Source organism: Haliotis rufescens, unplaced genomic scaffold (assembly GCF_023055435.1).
Source record: "Haliotis rufescens isolate VD_foot unplaced genomic scaffold, xgHalRufe1.0.p SCAF_19, whole genome shotgun sequence".
NCBI classification, from domain to species: domain Eukaryota; kingdom Metazoa; phylum Mollusca; class Gastropoda; order Lepetellida; family Haliotidae; genus Haliotis; species Haliotis rufescens.
In genome coordinates this window covers 19,227,439-19,247,800 of record NW_025963879.1, presented here as the reverse complement: position 1 = coordinate 19,247,800, position 20,362 = coordinate 19,227,439, and the positions used below count along the sequence as shown (strand labels likewise).

The 20,362-nt window shown below is 39.0% G+C and overlaps 2 protein-coding genes across 3 annotated transcripts in view; one reads left to right on the top strand and one right to left on the bottom strand.

Annotated features, from left to right (window-relative positions):
- The window catches only part of LOC124112225 (FMRFamide receptor-like), a 52,059-nt gene extending 45,084 nt beyond the window's left edge, over positions 1–6,975 (top strand). Inside the window, exon 2 of the mRNA XM_046472238.2 lies at positions 3,619–6,975. Coding sequence (XP_046328194.1) covers positions 3,628–4,767 — 1,140 coding nt within the window. The 5' untranslated portion in view covers positions 3,619–3,627 and the 3' untranslated portion in view covers positions 4,768–6,975. The remainder of the gene's footprint in view (positions 1–3,618) is intronic.
- LOC124112213 (leucine-rich repeat and coiled-coil domain-containing protein 1-like) overlaps positions 1–20,362 on the bottom strand; it is a 573,474-nt gene that overhangs the window by 365,820 nt on the left and 187,292 nt on the right. The gene's annotated exons all lie outside the window — the stretch shown is intronic.

Sequence of the window (20,362 nt, the reverse complement as noted above, 5' to 3'; positions counted from 1 at the left end):
GCTCGCTGACTTGGTTGATGCATGTCATTGATCCCAATTGTGTGGATTGATGCTCATGATATTAATCACTGGATTGTCTGGTCCAGACTCGATTATTTACAGACCGCTGTCATATAGCTGGAATATTGCTGAGTGCGGCGTTAAACAACAAACAAAACCAAAAGACTACCATATATAACCGGATATATGCCAAGATTTCACATAAAAGTCCAAGACATAAAAAATAGGGCTGGCTAATACCTTTGACCAATGTTCTATAACAGTATTTCGCGAGGCACCGGTAAACAGTGATTAATGATAGAAATCTTCCACTGAATATTTTCGCAGTCCATTGCCTGACCATATAATTATATTATTATTACTAACCTTTAAAAAAAACTCACATTCCATACTTTTGAATCATGCTTGGTGAAAAATATATGTAACACTTAAATAAAGTGGCAAATCATCAGTGATTAAAAAGTGCTCAGCAGTAATAATAAAAATGTTTTGACACAATGGCCACAATTTCTCCCCTGTCCTCATCTACAATAAGTAGTTCTGACTCATGGCTCCCGCATTCTCTCTCAATGTTGTCATTCCCTGAATGAAACAACAACAAACAGGTCTATTTTCCAAACAACTTTACTTAATTGCTTTGTGGGAATGTAACAGAAATGTTATGAATTCAATAGCGAAGATGAATAAATCAGATATGAAGCAGGTCAAGCAAGCACACAGATATATAGTCTAACCTCAGGATGATAGTCAATGGATATGAGTTGTCATATTTGTTATGGTTTAGTTCTGAGAACATCCATTCAGGATTGTTTTATGCTACGTGTAGCAATACTCCAGTGATATCACACAAATACTAAAATGAAGAAGAAGTGATGAATCAATATTCTGTGGAAAACATGACATCGTCACTCAACAAATGATGAATTGGGGTTAACATTAGGGCTGTTACAATTCACTGGCGTATTCGGTGAATCGAACCGTATTCATTCATGAATTGAATTCGTTATTCGTGGTCACTAGAATCAAATATTTACAAAAATGCAGTCATGTGCATTTACATATCCTGTACCTAAAAATATCCATAAGAACATATTACACGCACAGATTTCTTTAAGACAATTTTAACACTCACATATTTAATTTGACAGTACATGTATTGTGGTCACTGGTCATTGTCGTAATTGAGCAGATACTAGTTCCTGAATAAGTGCAGTTTATAAATGTATAATATATTAATAATTAACTAACCATATCAAATAATTGATGTTGTATTTTGTCACTGAATATAACAAATAATACATCAACTGCTGACTTGTTATTGTATTCGTGAATAAATATTTGTATTCGTTACCCTATATTTGGGATACAAATCGTATTTGCCTCATAGCGTATTTGTTGCAGCCCTAGTTAACATTGTATTCAAGATTATTTTATTTACAATGGGATGTGCATGTGTGTATGTGTTGCTTCTACTGGACCAGAATAATGCTGGTGTTATGGTGCTAGCCCACTGAGATACAAATGCGCAGAATATTGACTATTTCTGCTCCCTGTGAAATTTCCAATTCAGGAACAATTTGTGAACATTAAATGGCACAATAAGTTCATTAACAGTTCATGAACAGTTCATGATTTGAAGAACTCCCTCTCACAGGGGGTAAAACAACTTCTGGTTTATTGCATGTAGCGACGTTTCGATTTAGATTCTTACACCATTATCAAGCAAGAGTGACTAAAACCAAGTTATGAGAGGTATATATATGAGTGAGTGAGTGAGTGAGTGAGTTGGGTTTGACGCCGCTTTTAACAGTATTCCAGTAGTATCACGGTGTGTCAGCTTAATGTGGGAGGAAAGCCGGAAGTGATGCAGGTCTCAGACGTTTACCACTTCGGGTATGGTGCTGACAAACCTAGAAAAATAAATGGGGAGAACCGGGATTCGAACCCACAATCATAGGTTTCTGGTGTGCCCAAGGGACGCAACTCTGCATAGAGAATCGCGGCGCCTTAGACGACTGGGCCACCCGTGCCCCTGGTATATATATGATACGTTGTGATAAGCAGCAGATTGACAAAAACAACAGGTAATGGATAACGATAAGTACACAGATAATTACATTAGGCCAGATGTAGCGTAAGAATAACATCTGTCACTCAGCATTGGTGCACCATGGCTTTGTGATCACCTTACTGCATCAACTGCACATGAAATGACTTAATGTGTGAGATGTTTACTGTACAAATGAATCAGTGCAACGGGATCATGGAACGAAGTAAAATGCACATAACATTCACAAACACTGAAACCACTTAACTCATATTTATCTTAGTGAATGAACTAAATACAATAATGAATTGCTTGTAACGATAAGATTAAATCATACTCATTTCCGATTTATGGATTTTGTCTGAGATGTTGGCTTTGCTAAATGATACTGCGATGTTGTTGTGCTGGATGTAAATAATAACGTAACAGTAGTTATGAAAGATAATCCAGTAATTAAACACTTACAGAACAAAACTCATCTCTAATGTCAATTATACAATACATGTTATTTCTCATGTCACCTGGGGGGCACGGGTGGCCCAGTCATCTAAGGTGCCGCGATTCGCTGTGCAGAGTTGCGTCCCTTGGGCACGCCAGAAACCTATGATTGTGGGTTCGAATCCCGGTTCTCCCCAATTATGTTTCTAGGTTTGTCAGCACCATACCCGTGCTCGTGGGTTTCACTGAAGTGGTAAACGTCTGAGACCTGCATCACTTCGGGCATTCCTCCCACATTAAGCTGACACGCCGCGATATGACTGGAATAATGTTAAAGGCGGCGTTAAACCCAACTCACTCACTCACTCACTCACTCTTATGCCACTTTCAATACATTGTAATTTGTATAAGTATCATGTTTGGGAGAGGCACTCAGATAAGCCATATTTGCTTGTTTGCCAATCCCTCCACTTTACGGAAATAAATATGTTTATGTTTATATCAAGGCATACTCAATAACTGAAGAAATTGTATAGGGGAATATATTTATTGTATATTTCGTGTCACAAACCCTCTTTATGATATTTCACCAACCTACTTCTATTGTTGATAAAGATCAGTTTTATTAAACACAGCAATAAACAATTTCCACATGTTCCATTTATACATTGGAAAAGTGAAGCAGGGCTTAGTCATTTAACTCTTTGAAAACAACCATGAGCACGGGCACGACAAACCTTGAAACATAATCAGGGCAAACCAGGTTTCAAACTCACATAACCTTGTGTCTAAAAAACAAATTGTTTTAATGACCATACAGTGAAAAAGAGATGCATTTAACAATAATTCTTGTCAAGCAATTAATGCTATACCTCATTTCATGTCCCTGCATATCTGATAAATCTGTAATTCTGACATCAAGAGTTTAATCAACAAAGTATTATGTACATCACAAGGAGATTTGCACATGCGTAGAGGTCATAGCTTTCAACAATAGGGGAGATAACTCTATTAAGGAACAAACATACCACTAATTGTATTTTCCCCCTTGTGATCACCTGCAAGCAGGTGAAATAGGTCAATCATATACTTGGGGGAATGTTTAAGTTATAATTTAACCTTTTATATTCCAGGTTGTCACAATGGAGGACTTCAACAAGACGTTCCAGTTTGTCATACTGAACCTGACCACCATCGTGCCCAGCAATGCCGACAACAGGACATATGGACCCAGCAAAGAGTTCCGGATGGAACTCAACACATTTAAATTCTCCATGCTTGGTATCATTGGTAACACCCTGGCCGTGTTTGGACTGCTTGCCAACACATTATCAATCATAGTTCTCCGACACCGAAAAATGCGTTCCTCCACAGCGTATTACCTTGTGACTCTGGCAATCTACGACAATGTCATTCTGGTCGCCATGGTGGTGTTCTTCGGCCTGCCAGCTTTGTATGAGAGCATGGAACCTAGCATCTTGGAGAGTTACCATTTCAACTACAGTTATGCCATGCCAATTGTATACCCTGTGTCACTGGCTGCTCAAATGGCTTCCATATATACCTGTGTTGCCTTTACCATTGAGCGCTACATTGCTGTATGTCACCCACTGCATGCAGCTAACACATGCACTAAATCACGGGCAAAGAAAGCGATGCTACTCATCTTCCTGTGGTCTATACTCTACAACATACCTAGGTACTTCCATTACAGAGTCGACACAAAATGGGTGGATGAGAAAAACAGAACACAAGCTGTTGCCAAGGAAACCGAATTTGGCAGTGATACTGTTTTCCGGCAAGTCTATTTGATATACTTCCAATTAATTTTCATGTTTCTGATTCCATTCTCCATTCTCATGATTCTCAACTCTGCCTTGATACGAGCGCTCAGACATTCTCATCAGCAGCGACAGCAAATGTCCAATTCTGCTGCTCGAGAACATAACCTAACCATCATGTTGGTGGCCGTCATCGTTTTGTTCCTCGTCTGCCAGTTTCCCTCAATCATTGACAACATTCTCATGGCCTCCACGGAGAGAGGACAACTCGTTAGCAACATGCACTACAACAAATTCTATGTCATGTGTACCTTCATGGTGGAAATCAACTCCGCAACAAACTTCATCATGTACTGTGTGTTTGGTAAAAAGTTCCGTATGGTGTTTCTACATATCTTTGGATGCAAGAAGGGGCAGAGGACACTGCAGTATCGCAGTACGTTGTATAACACCCGAACAAACGGATTACGATCATGTGACATGGAAGTATCGTTGGTATGACTAGGCAGATGGTCCAAGATACCAAAGGAAAAAAAAGTTGTTTTTAAAGATGTTTTTGATGAGATTCCATAACTCTATCTTAATCTTAAATTTAATTATTTTAAAATACAAGATCATCCCAGTGTAACATATGAATATTGAGAAGTGAAATTTGGTAAAAACAAGTTCTGTCAAACCAGGAAACAAATGCTACGAAACCATTTCTACAATCATAAACAGAAGTGACAAAACCCTTTCCACAGACACAAGATACCTCTGAAAAAAGCAGACTTCATTGTACGATTCTAGCTGTATCATGAGCATGTGTTTATGAATCACTATCATATAGTGATGATACCAGGTGTTCGCGAAAAGGTGAGCAAGGAAAGTACATGAACTTGCTGGACCTTTCTGTGATACCCAGTGCTTCTCTTTGTCCCTATGTGTGTCAAACCTGCATGGGGAGGGATCACATATACCTGTAGGAATGTTCTCACTACAGAGTGAGTAGAGCCACATTGAGCCGCATTTCAATCTAATTTCAGCTGAATTGCGGCGTGACAGCTTAATGTGGGATAAAAGCCCAAAGTGATACAGGTATTCGATCATCTCTTCAAAGACAAATGGATTCTGGAACAGCAAGGGGACGCAACTTTGCATTACAAATAATAGCGCCACTTAGCTGTGGCCTGAAAATCTTTGAAGAATAGTATATCAGAAGATGTCCATCCATGGATTACATAATATAAATTAAAGATAACTATTACAGCTACTACATCAAGATGTCGCCCTCTCATCCATCTATCCAAAACACACGTCACTCACTCGCCATCTCTGTCGCCCAAATTTTCGGAACTACAGCATATGTCAGACTTATAACTTTTATTTCTTGGTGTACATATGTTTGGAAAAATCCTGGGTACCATTCCACAAAGTGATCTTTGTGCTAAGACAAACATAACTTCCATATTTTAACACAGACTTACGGTAGTCGTAGCACTAATATGAACATAACTCCCATATTTTAACACAGACTTACGGTAGTCGTAGCACTGAGATGAACATAACTCCCATATTTTAACATAGACTTACAGTAGTCGTAGCACTTAGATGAACATAACTCCCATATTTTAACATAGACTTACGGTAGTCGTAGCACTAAGATGAACATAACTCCCATACTTTAACACAGATGTTGGGTTGTCGTAGCACTAAGATGAAGATAAATCCCATACTTTAGCATAGACTTATGGTAGTCATAGAACTAAGATGAACATAACTCCCATATTTTAACATAGACTTACGGTAGTCGTAGCACTGAGATGAACACAACTCCCATATTTTAACATAGACTTACAGTAGTCGTAGCACTGAGATGAACACAACTCCCATATTTTAACATAGACTTACAGCAGTCGTAGCACTGAGATGAACACAACTCCCATATTTTAACATAGACTTACGGTAGTCGTAGCACTGAGATGAACACAACTCCCATATATTAACATAGGCTTCTGGTAGTCGTAGCACTGAGATGAACACAACTCCCATATTTTAACATAGACTTACGGTAGTCGTAGCACTGAGATGAACACAACTCCCATATTTTAACATAGACTTACAGCAGTCGTAGCACTGAGATGAACACAACTCCCATATTTTAACATAGACTTACAGTAGTAGTAGCACTTAGATGAACATAACTCCCATATTTTAACATAGACTTACGGTAGTCGTAGCACTTAGATGAACATAACTCCCATATTTTAACATAGACTTACAGCAGTCGTAGCACTGAGATGAACATAACTCCCATATTTTAACATAGACTTACAGTAGTCGTAGCACTTAGATGAACATAACTCCCATATTTTAACATAGACTTACGGTAGTCGTAGCACTTAGATGAACATAACTCCCATTTTTTAACATAGGCTTCTGGTAGTTGTTGTGCTAAGATGAACATAACAGCCAATACTTTAACACAGGCTTATGGTAGTTGTAATGCTAAGATCCCTTTGTGGAAGATGGCCATGGTCAGTAGGTGAAAGACATCATAAACCAATTTCTTTGTTATCTGAAGATGTTGCCATGTGTGGAGTGTTAGTGTAAGTTGCCTCATCATCAAACCTATATTACCTAGTGTCCTGCAGTTCATCTATTGTTTGTTTTTGTGCTGAACACGTTATGTCACACTCGGATAAATAAAAAAAAATGGTGCTTAAGAAATAATTTGTCTTTCCAATTGTAGAATCTGTAAACCAATGATGACAGTCTTACCTGACTATTGCACTCACGTTGCCAGTGTGGCAGTCAATAGTTTTCAAAGGGCTGTAAAAACAACCACAAATGTTTGGCAATAGGAAGGATGTATTGGGGAAACGATTAAACAAATGCATCTTCAAAACAGACCCGTGAAGATATGGGTTAGAATAGGTCTTCAGCAACCCATGCCTGTCATAAAAGGCGACTATGCTTGTCATAAGAGGTGACTAACAGAATCAGCTGGTCAGGCTCGCTGACTTGGTTGATGCATGTCATCGTATCCCAATTGCATAGATGGATGCTCATGTCAATCACTGGATTGTCTGGTCCAGACTCGATTATTTACAGAATGCCATCATAAAGCTGGAATATTGCTGAGTGCTGCATTTAACAACAAGGTGAAGGTGAAGGTGAAGGTGAAGGTGAAGGTGAAATTGGGTTTAACGTCGCATCCAAGATCATTGCACTTATATAGCGACGTGCATGCACATGTGTGTGTGTGTGGCTGCTTGTACTAGTCCGGACTGATGCCGATTTATAGTGCTAGCCCACTGAAATACCATGCCGCAGTTTAACATGATTACCCCACTCAGACACAGTATACTGACTCCGAGCCGACCAGTCCTTGCTTTAGCCCCTTAATGCCGAGCGCCAGACAGGGTAGCAACAAGTACTATTAAACAACAAACAAACAAAACAACATCTTCAAAACATAAACAAAGTCAAGCAGCTTTCAGCAGTGAGTTGTGAAAACAACTCTACCATGGTAAGGGATCAGTACAACAGACTGCACATTGGTCACTGTAGTGGAACCAAGTGGATGGTGGCAAAAACCTACAGACAACTAAGTGAGTTAGAAAGTGAATATTCCTTATGGGAGACTATGCTCCATGATATAGTGCCAATATGCAGTCAAGATCTCAATGTTGCCCTCAGTTCCCTGTTTGGAACTGAGACTGCATATACTGGTATGTAATTGGGCCATCTTTAACTGACCAGTCGCTGCAATCATAAGATGTAAGGTAGCAGATACACAAGTTGGATTGGGGTCCCTTCACTTACATGGCGCCTATGTTTCAATAATTAAGAAACCAGAAACGTGTGATAATCCCCAGACAGTATGTTTTGGGGGTATAGTCTATTCTATATACTTGGGACACAATTTGTACTGTGTGATAACAAATGATTGACATACGCTTTCATTTACAAACGCTTAACACTGAACCGTTGAGTATAATTGCAACATATTGCAAATAACATCTCATTTAGATGACTTCCAACCACTGATTTATTTAAATCAATAGGATAGTGAGTACTTAAACTAAACTACAGCTCACTTGATATCATCAGTTGAGTATTTGTAAGCGCTCGCTTACTCTATATTCATCAGTGTGGCATTGGGGGCTGTGTTGGATGTAGTTAAAATACAGACTATAACTCTGTATTCACCTAGGCAGTACAGAGAATCCCTATAAATCCTTGCAGGGTGCCAGGTAAGTGAGGTACACCCACCAGGTTGGAGGGAATGTTGGTTTTTGAGACAGGATCATTTTTCCATCACTGCTTCAAAACACACAATTCACTTCTGTGACAAGAGGACCTGAAAATTATTTGCTCTTTACGACACATATTTTTTCAGGACATCCTCCATGTCCAGTGAAAAGTTTTATTTTATGGAAAAAAATGAGGACATATTTCTTTCCAAATATATTTCTGTCAAAAAGTCAGTCCTTTTGATACAAGCAACTGATGAATGCCCCTAACCCTTTGATACAAGCAACTGATGAATGCTACTGTCCCTTTGATACAAGCAACTGATGAATGCCCCTAACCCTTTGATACAAGCAACTGATGAATGCTACTGTCCCTTTGATACAAGGAACTGATGAATGCTACTGTCCCTTTGATACAAGCAACTGATGAATGTCCCTAACCCTTTGATACAAGCAGCTGATGAATGCCCCTAACCCTTTGATACAAGCAACTGACGAATGTCCCTAACCCTTTGATACAAGCAACTGATGAATGCCCCTAACCCTTTGATACAAGCAACTGATGAATGTCCCTAACCCTTTGATACAAGCAACTGATGAATGCCACAGACCAGGCAAACTAGTGACTAAAAGCATGAGCTACAATCCATGCCATGGTGGGCACGGTGAGCACGGTGAGACACAATCAGCCAAGTGACAGCTAGAGCCTAGCATCGATACTGTTCTGATGTCAGCCCTTATAAAAGGCGTGGGATACTGGAAACCAATTGTTCCACCGATTCCCCATGGAGTAACGGTTTAAGGACAGCCATTATGAATTCTGGATGCAAACAAATACCATCAATTTTGTCTGTAAATGTCAGAAGGTGGCAGAAACCCAACCACCACTACTTTCAATGATGGCCAGTGTGCTTGGGAAACTTTCTATGTCAAATTGAAATTTGTCCCTCAGGATACCATAATCTGGCTGTGAAAAAACTGTTCACATCCTTTTCTTCATTAGGCAATCAATGTGCGAAATATCTTGTCAATGGCATCTATTTTCCCCCTTCCAGTCATACACCAAGCATAAAAAGGATGATAAATTTCATTAGCTTTTCCATAAATGACACCAATTTCCTCCAAATGAGACATAATTAAGACCCAAAATTGAATTCTGAACTTTTAAAGATTGAAATTGATTTTCTGCTACTTGGGAGAAGTTTACTGATTTTCTTGTTATTGAAACTTATGTCACATTCTAAAATGTTTTTAGTGACCTTGACCTGTCAATGCTTACTTTTTACCATATTATTACAATTATTTATAGCCAAATTAGCAGCTGTCTAGAAGCCATTTGAAAAACTGTTTGTGATATTTTCTAAGGTGACATCTCTTTGAATTTTTTCAAAAATGATTTGGTAAAACAAATTTTCTTTAACCTTAGTACTTCTATGATTAATTCTACAAACAGATTATCAAAGACGTTTCTCCATTTTTTCAACACAAATACTAAGTTTGTAAAAAACACAATCAATTAAGATGGTTATTAAACATCTGTACCCTAAGGTACAAAAACAGAATGTCATATATTGCATAGAAGCGACGTTCATAAAAGCAATCATAGTGGAATATCAATTGCAACAAGAGTCATCAGGAGATGACATATCCCACGATCTGGTGCAATCTGGAAAGAGAGTTTGGCCATATATACCTTTGCCTCATTTCCATTGGATACCTTTGTCCAACATGGCCTTGACTGCGTTTGGGCAAATAAAGCAGCCACAAAAAAGACACCATACAAATTATTGTGACACTGCATTTATTTCAAATGGTTATCTAAAAATAAAAGATTAGTAATTCTATTACAATTTTCACTTCTCTAACATAATTATAGTACCTGTCATGCATATCCCAATGCTATCAATGCTTACTTTACTGTCTCACAGATATTCAGATTATCCTGTGATCAGACCAGTATGCTTCTGAAGTTCCAGGTTTATACACATGTATAAATTCTCTACAGATTAATTATTTTCAACAAATTGACAGAACAAAGTGAAAAGCTGTCTTATTTGCTTACATGCCTAGTTAAGAAAAGACAAAAAATACTGTTCAGTTTCTAAAAAAATCCCCAGTGGTCAAAAGGCACCAGTTCACCTTTTCAGTAAAGTCAAACATGTCATGAAAATAAAATAATTTAAAAATGTAAAAAATCCCAAATTATTAAAAAGCACCAGTTCACCATCAGCATGTTTTATAGAAATATTTAAAGGTTTGGGAGAAGGAAACGGAAAACGGACATTTGACAGATGGACGTCCACACACAGGTTTGAAGTGAGGTGAAATGTGTGTTATGTAATATGCACGTGGCAGACCAGTAAGAGGTGAATGATCAGTTGATTTACTTTTTTGGGTAAATCAACGGATCGTTCCTTGTCATCAAAGGATTAACAGAAAATACGTTGATTGATTAATCACTGTTATCTTGCACAGTGGATATGTCAAAAGGGAGTGTTTACATGTCTAGGTTTACTAAAACAAAGGGAATACACTCATATCATGGCGTGAAGTGCCGATGTAAAAACAACATACTTTGTTCAAAGGGTTAACTGATAATACGTTGATTGATTGATCATTGTTATCTATCACTCAATGGACTTTTAGGAACCGTGGACGTTATGAAAATAGTTGTCACGTGGGATTTCTCAGCCGACCCTTGAGACTTGACACCTATGTGAAACACCTGAAACAATCCAAGTGATCAGTTGAGAAACGAACACGGGTTATAATATCCCGAAACGATATATATCTTTTAAAATATTTGATTTTTACAGAGACACGTGACATCGAATAATTTTCTTTGTACAGCTGCAGACGAGTGGGATATTGTTCCTTTGTGTGGATATTCACGGATACATTCCTCGAACAAGGAAGCTGCCTAAAATTTATACACATAAATTTGGTAGGTTGTAATTATGGTATTTGCTTCCTTCATTTGCTGTAGCATTGAACCGATTCGTCCTTGTTTCTCTACGTCTTGGTTGGGAAATTCTTCAATGTGCGATAGACGTTGTTTTCACAACTAAAAAATCTGTCCAGATTGATTAAGACGATCAAAAGGGCCTACAAACATCACAACAGATTATTATGTAAGATTAGAAGCCAAACAACATAGAAATGTACTTTTCAACATAACATTTTCAGTCTCTTGGTGATGACATTAAACATCAAAATGTTTGGAATTCGTTATCATAATAATACAGATGGAAATGTTTTTCAGTCACTTTGTAAAATAACTGAATATTTAGGCGTTTAATAAATTTGAAAATGTTACACATTTTGACAGTAAAAAAATATACACACTATAAAAAAGGCTCAGGTGAAATATTTACTTTGTGTTGCAAGTCAAAATAGTATAAACGAAAATCGAAAATTACCAAGCAGGTTACTTATCAAAACTTCGTCACCATTACCGATGCTACCCTCAAAGATACCTACATTTCCTTATCTCGAAAACTGTATTTTATTTTGTTGATCAATGTGACTATACGCCCTTATTACTACCAATAAAGTTACTAATGCGCTTACGAATGGCGCAACAGAGGTCGCGAACTAGTCTAGATTTCTGCTATACATCCGGGTACTCACTGGGAAAAAACAATAACAAAGGCAACAACCAGTCCGGGGAATTGCATTAGATCAGTGCCCCTTTAAGGCTGCTTTAAGCCAATATTTCAGTTATATGACAACATCCCAGCCTAATGTGGGAAGAAAACCTGAAGAGCGGTTGCAGATGTCAACACCTTGGTGAAGCCATACATGGGTATAGTGGTGATGAACCAAGAATCGTAATAGGAGCTGATCTTGGATTCAAACCCATGACCAGTAAATCATCGAATGGTAATGTATGCAGTTCTAAACAGACTACAACCATCCAATAAATGATCCTAACTACAATTGGGGAAATACATCTTAAAGTATTGGAGGTGCAGCTGTAAATGTACAAAGATCAATTTGAAGAGCAAGACCCTTGTCCCTGTTCCACACAGCTATTGTATGAAAAATGTCTTAAATCTTTCATAAAGTGTTGGAGTTACGACAATCACTGCACAAAAATTAGCCTGAAGAACAAGATCCTCATCCAGGGCTCCACAGAGCAATCTTAATGCTATTGTAGTTGGTTGTAGAATCATTCAACAGATAACACCTTTCCCTCGTCAGTGTAGCAGAGCGTGGAGTCATCCCACAGATGACATCCTAACCTTGTCAGTGTAGCAGGGTGTGGAGTCATCCAACAGATGACATCCTTACCTTGTCAGTCTAGTAGGACATGGAGTCATCCCACAGATGCCATCCTTACCTTGTCAGTGTAGCAGGGTGTGGAGTCATCCCACAGATGATATCCTTACCTTGTCAGTCTAGTAGGACATGGAGTCATCCCAAAGATGACATCCTTGCCTTGTCAGTGTAGCAGGGTGTGGAGTCATCACACAGATGACATCCTTACCTTGTCAGTCTAGTAGGAAATGGAGTCATCCCACAGATGACATCCTTACCTTGTCAGTCTAGTAGGACATGGGGCATCCCACAGATGACATCCTTACCTTGTCAGTGTAGCAGGGTATGGAGTCATCCCACAGATGCCATCCTTACCTTGTCAGTGTAGCAGGACATGGCGACATAACATAATGACAGGGGTAGCAACTCTTGTCACGTCTACAAGGCGTCCTACCTTGGATCAAAAGATCTGTGGTTCAGAAACTCATCAACAACAATCATTAAATACTGAGGAATCATTCCACAAAGAGATCTTGGTGCAAGTTCTGACAGTTGTAGAACTAAGATCGAGTTGTAAAACAGTTCTTGGCTTTTTAAAAAGTAGGCAGAATGCATCAAATTTAAGCAATGGCAGTTTAAGTTATGAAACACTGTCCCTGTTATATTTCATTATGCAATGAAACATATTTCAAGGAGAGCATGAACACACACCAGCATGGTGGCCCAATGTTGACTTGTTATTGAGCCTTGTTAATGTTACCGTTTGTGTTGTTATTTGTCAAATATCAGGTTGCAAGAAACAGTGCTGTTGTTTTTATATTTGTTGTTTATTATCATGCAAATCATGCTCCATGTCCAGGGTATGGGTATTGAGTGTGTCCCAAGTCACACCGGGCTGGGCCCTTTGTTTAATTATTTGTTTCACAGATTTTATTCCCAAACATAGGAGTGCGTAGAAGGTTTGGTGCAAATTGTAAAGATATATATTTTAACAACATTTTGATTGGTGTGATTTCTAAAATGTATAGTTTACCAGAAAAATTTGGAAATTATAGGTGAACGGTCTTTTTGTGTAACTGCACCATCTAAATAAATTTCCAGTCCATCAAGTCTTCAGAGGTATAAAAGAAGTTAAATTGTTGAATACATTCTGAATGAGAGCTCCAACAAAAATTACCAAGGTAACCCAGGACAAATGTCATATAGTACACACCAAAATCATTGTAAAAATTGAGTACTTTTCCAGGGCCCCGTTCCTCAAAGCGACCTCAGCACTATGGCAATTGTAAGTGCGGGAGTTAAGGCCTTAGCTATACGATCCCGTTATGGGATTTGGTGGTCACAATAGTTGTGACGTAGGGACACAGTGGATGTGTGGGTCAGTATTCATTCCATGGACATATGGTCTATTTATAGATCTGATAACACTTTGCAGGCTGCTGTGATATTTCTGACTATTGAATACAATCCTGTTACACAACTCTGTTTAGAGTGATGAAAGTTGATGACCTATGCTCAAAATGTTCATATCACACTTTGATGTACTTGTTAAACATCTGACAATGTACGCTCTGTCATGTTACCCTAGATGGTGTATCAATGATGTTATTTATGTCTACCATGAACATTCTTCTTGAAAAAACAATATTGTTTGAAACAAATTTTCATGTCAAATAAAACATGCATCAAGCCAACATTTCAATGTTTTCACTTATAAACCCGGGATCAGACAAAGGAATGAGTGAGTTGAGTGAGTGAGTGAGTGAGTGAGTGAGTGAGTGAGTGAGTGAGTGAGTGAGTGAGTGAGTGAGTGAGTGTAGTGTGAGCGAGTCACCGTAGAGCAAGCAAGCAAGCAGACGACCAACTTGGCTTTAAGGCTTTGACATATACCAATTTGGTGAAACTCACAAGCATTGATACAGTGCTACAAAACCTTGACATATAACTAGGACACATTGGGGATTTGAACTCACAATTTCAAACATTCACACGTTGCATTTTACTTGCATCCATTCCACATCACTTGGTACAACTAAACCCTGACAAACTTCCAATGATGTTATACACTCAGGTATGTCACAGAACTTGACCATCCAATCTAAATGGGGACCTACTCTAACCCATGTCATCATGGAGGCTGAATTATGACCAGCAATAGGGCGATAGGGACCTATTCCAACCCATGTCCTCAACATCTAAATGGGGACAACCATATCCTCAAGGTGGCAGAATCTATAATGACGAACAAAAAGGTGTTGGGGACCTATTCTAACCCATGTCCTCATAGAAGCAGAATCTATAACGACCAACAAAAAGGTGTTGGGGACCTATTCTAACCCATGTCCTCATAGAAGCAGAATCTATAATGACCAACAAAAAGGTGTTGGGGACCTATTCTAAACCATGTCCTCATAGAAGAAGAATCTATAATGACCAACCAAAAAGGTGTTGGGGACCTATTCTAAACCATGTTCTCATAGAAGCAGAATCTATAATGACCAACAAAAAGGAGTTGGGGACCTATTCTAACCCATGTCCTCATGGTGGCAGGAGACACACAAAATATCCATCCAATTATTGAACAACAGTTACTAATATGAAAAAACAACACATTCATGAATCCAAATTTCAGTTAATCAAAGCCTTCATTATTCACAACTAGTGTTCATGATGTAACTTCCTAATTGAATCTTGTTCCAGGTTTGACTGACATGGCAGTTGTTGCAATGGACAGAGAAGCAATACAAAAACTGAACTCAGTGACTCAAAGAATCAATCAAATCTTCCGAACCAACGTAATTGATAGCATTCTAAACACCATCTCTAATTTAGTAAAACCTTGACTCCCAAAACAATTCTAATTGTAATTGAAAGCATTAAAGTCTTAAGACAGGTATCTAATCTAACTTTCAAATTCAACTTGGGCAAAATGAGTAACATTTCAGTCACGGACAGGAAAGTTTCGGCTTAGCTCTCTTGGCTGGCAGTAAAAATTTGATGGAAGAGATTGTCAATTCTTGAACTGCACCAAGTAGTTCATTGTCAGGAGATGGATTTGACCTGGTCTAGTGGATAAGTGACAGATGGGACTGCGCCTCATGAGAGCAAACAACGCGTCCGCCATCTGGCCGCTGTGTCAACACAGAGTCTATGCGTGATGAGAACAGGAGAATTTGCAATCTATTATCATGTGATAAAGAGAAAATTGAGGTTATTATTACAAGCCCTGATTATTGAAATAACAGTCCTGGTTTGGGTTGGTGGCAATATGGCTGGGGCATTGGTATTTGTTGACAGTGATACTATTAACCAATGGAATGTCTTGATTTGGTCAGAAAAACGGTGTTGATAGTGTTGACTTGCAAGGTTTGGGTCGTTGTGATGTGTGACCTGGCAGATTGTGTGCCTGTCTATATACCCTAACACCTGTGGATTTGTGGATTTGACCCAAAATATTACTCACGTTACTCGGCAGAAAACAGTCGGTGAAACACAACAAACTTTGGGTCCAATACACAACTATGTAACCTGTATCAAATACATCACCTCGAATAACCATTAATTTCATATTGAGCAACCATCAAACATGGGTGTACACTTTCTTTTGGAAGGCAATTAATATGCCCTAATTGAGTTGATCACTGCCCGTGCTAGCAACCACTGGTCAAGACTTGATACAGTTGAAATATTGCTCTCGCTCACTCACTCACTCACTCACTCACTCACTGTAGGAATTACCCCCGGGAAAACAGGATGAAACAATCTGTACACTTATTTGATGTGTGTATATATATATACATATGTCTGCTGTGAAATCAATGAACACAACTGAGAATATCACACACACAGAGACACAATCTGTTCAGCCCTCCGTAACACGCCATGCCTCTCAACTGTTACCCTAAAACTAACCGCCGCACCTACATCACACCATTACCTCACAATCTCTTAGAACTTTTATATATGCACAATATAGAATGTAACAAATGCCAGAATAAACCGCCCCACCTACATCACACCATTACCTCACAATCTCTTAGAACTTTTATACATACACAATATAGAATGTAACAAATGCCAGAATAAACCGCCCTACCTACATCACACCATTACCTCACAATCTCTTAGAACTTATATACATACACAACATAGAATGTAACAAATGCCAGAATACAAAGAAACCTTGAGCATAAAACAAAACCAGAAGTGATATTGTGTGGAATACGAAGGGAGATAACTCTGTCATGGGACAATGTAAAGGCCACAAGAAAATATGGTCAGAACATAATTTTATAGCATGGACGAGTATAGGATACCTTAGAGTAAAATAAATGGGAGTCTGTACTACAGTCTAATTGATTGAAAAATGTTATTCAATGTGATTGGATACTGGAAATCTTTCAGATGTTTCACTGCATTTGATTACTTTTCTTGATAAGGTCACGGTCATGGAAACTCAACATCTCATGTGTCCCAGTTTGCATCAAGTACTGCCTGGCACCTCCTGCACATGGGCAAATAAGTGTACAGATCACACGTTGGGGAATGCTAGCACACTGGGCTTGAAGTGCATATGCAAGCTGTTGCAGTATCTGTGGACTCTGGATGATGATGACATACAAAGTTTTGGTTTATTTGTTTGTTGTTTTATGCCGCATTCAGCAATATTCCAGCTATATGACGGCGGTCTGTAAATAATCAGACAAACCAGTGATTGACATCATGAGCATCGATCCAAGCAAATGGGATATGATGACATACAGAGGTTTGGTTTGGTTTGTTTGTTGTTTAACGCCGCATTCAGCAATATTCCAGCTGTATGACAGCGGTCTGTAAATATTCGAGTCTGGACCAGATAATCCAGTGATTGACGTCATGAGCATCGATCCACGCAATTGGGATATGATGACATACATCAACCAAGTCAGCGAGCCTGACCACCCGATCACGTAAGTCGCCTCTTACGACAAGCATAGTCACCTTTTACGGCAAACATGCGTTACTGAAGTCCTGTTCTACCCATGGATCTTCATGGGTGTGTCACACAGAGTGATAGAGCACCTCCTATAAGTCTCTTCTAAAAGCAGAGACCATTGTACGGTTCCGACTGTATCTTAAGCATGTGTTTATGAATCACTATCAAATAGTGATGACACGAGGAGTTTGCGAAAAAGGTGAACATATCCATCCTCACCGTTGTTACATGTCTTGTCATGGGGTCTAGCGTTGTTACGTTGAAAGATGAGGTGAGGTGAATTCTACCATGACATTGATGAATGCTTGATTCTGATTGGTTAAAAAGAGGTTTCCTTTTTGCTACGGAAACCCCTTTCAAATATATTAAGCCTTTTCACAAAAAAAACGTGCGTATGAATACATAGATAGCCTACATATCGATTCACAGAAAATGGCTGCCGATCGATCACCCCCATATGAACTGTAAAACATATCTATATTTCCTCTAATACACGCTGGGTCTCTAATACCAGACAGGTCTCTAATACACGCCGAGTCAAGGGCTCTTGCGAAATTAATAGACGGCGTATAGTGTCAAATAGAGGAAATATGGTAGTTTGATATGGGATGTTTGGGGCGTTCTAGGCCACAACCCTGACTGCTTCGATGATGACATTAAAAGATTTAACGAAGGCATATCTTTTGCATACAAATGAAATGTTTATGAAACTGTTAGAGAAATGTTCTATGGTGACCAGAATCGGAACAATTTAAGCTATTTTCTTATTGAAACAACCGACAATGAAAGTAAAATATAACATTATAAAAATTGTTTGAACAAACAACATCAAAGGTATTATACTTTACAGCAACATACAATCACAAGTGTTAGTGGCAGCTTGTACAAGTCTGGACTTATGCTGGTTTGCTTGTGCTAGCCCACTGAGATACCATGCTGCAGATTAACATGGATATCCACTCATACACAGTAGACTGACTCCAAGATGACCAGTCTTTTCTTGAGCCCCTTAATGCCCAGGTAGGGTAACAATATGTACCATCTTTTGACTTCATTTGGTATGGAGCAGCCATGGGATTGAACCACCAACCTTCCACTCTTCAGGCAGATGTTCTGACCTCTACACAACAGAAGCGGTGTTGAAGGATGATGGTGTGGTTCATAATAATATCAAACACACGTTTGTTTTTGGAGGTATATACAATCCAAGAACATAACGTATGCTATAGGGGTATGGCATTGATTGACAGATCAACATATTTGGATCCTGTTCTCTATAACAAAGTAGCCAAGATTTTTTCAAATTAATGCATTTGCATCCTGATGCAGTCAAGCTGTTTCATATTGTATCAATTATAAAGTCATTGTTTGATGTACATTTCTATCAGTAACATGTTTTTGCTGTTTGTTATAACTGTGGTATTATCAGCATATGTTGCAGAAAAAGTCATAAATATATGTATCCATATCCTGTTTAATACATTGACTGGAAGAGTAATATCTGTAGCCCTTACACATGACTGCATTTGCATGCGTGGGTGCGTTGCCACTCGGCTACCACACCATGCCATTATTACAAAGCCAACAAGGAGGCAGAGAGAGTGAAATCCCTTTTTTTGTTTCTGGAGATCCTGGGGTAAGAATAGGCCCAATGGTATTTGTAACAGGCACTGTGAGGGTGACCCTGCTGTGTCATCGCATCCTGTCACGGATCATTGCTCCTTTGACGATCTACAGGCCACTCTGACACAGGTCGAATATTGCCATGATAGATGGAGTTCGGTGTCAAACTCTATTCAGTCAAAGGTTGTAGTTACAGCAACAGTACCACCTTATGTACCCGTGAAGATTCCGGGGTAGAATAGGTCTTCATGAACCCATGCTTGCCATAAAAGGCAACTTCGCTTGTCGTAAAAGGCGACTAACAGGATCAGGTGGTCAGGCTCGCTGACTTGGTTGATGCATGGCATTGATCCCCATTGCACGGATCTATGCTCATGATGTCAATCACTGGATTGTCTGGTCCAGACTCGATTATTTACAGACCGCTGTCATATAGCTGGAATATTGCTGTGTGCGGCATTCAACTGCAAACAAACAAAACTTAAGACAGTGGGTTCTGGTAACTAAGGGACACAACTCTGCACTTCAAGTTGTGGCATCTCAGACCACTGGGTCAGTCTGTTTCACTTACAAAAGTGAGTGAGTGAGTGAGTATGGTTTTATGCTGCTCTTAGCAATATTCCAGCAATATCATGGGTGACACCATCATATCCCAACTGCGTGGATCGATGCACACAAAGTCAATCAATGGATTGTCTGGTCCAAACTCGATTATTTACAGACCGCCGTCATATAGCTGGAATATTGCTGAGTGCGGCGTAAAGTAACAAACCAACCAAACCAAGTACCTTCTTATGACAAATGGCACTATGTTTTGCTTGTTTGTTTGTTTTATTTTTAAAGCCACACCCTGCAATATTCCAGCTGTATATCTTCCTGCAATATTCTGTAAATAATCGAGTCTGGACCAATCCAGTGATTGATATCATAAACGTTGATCCACACAATCAGGATATGATGACATACACTAACCATGTCATTGAACCTGACCACTCGATCC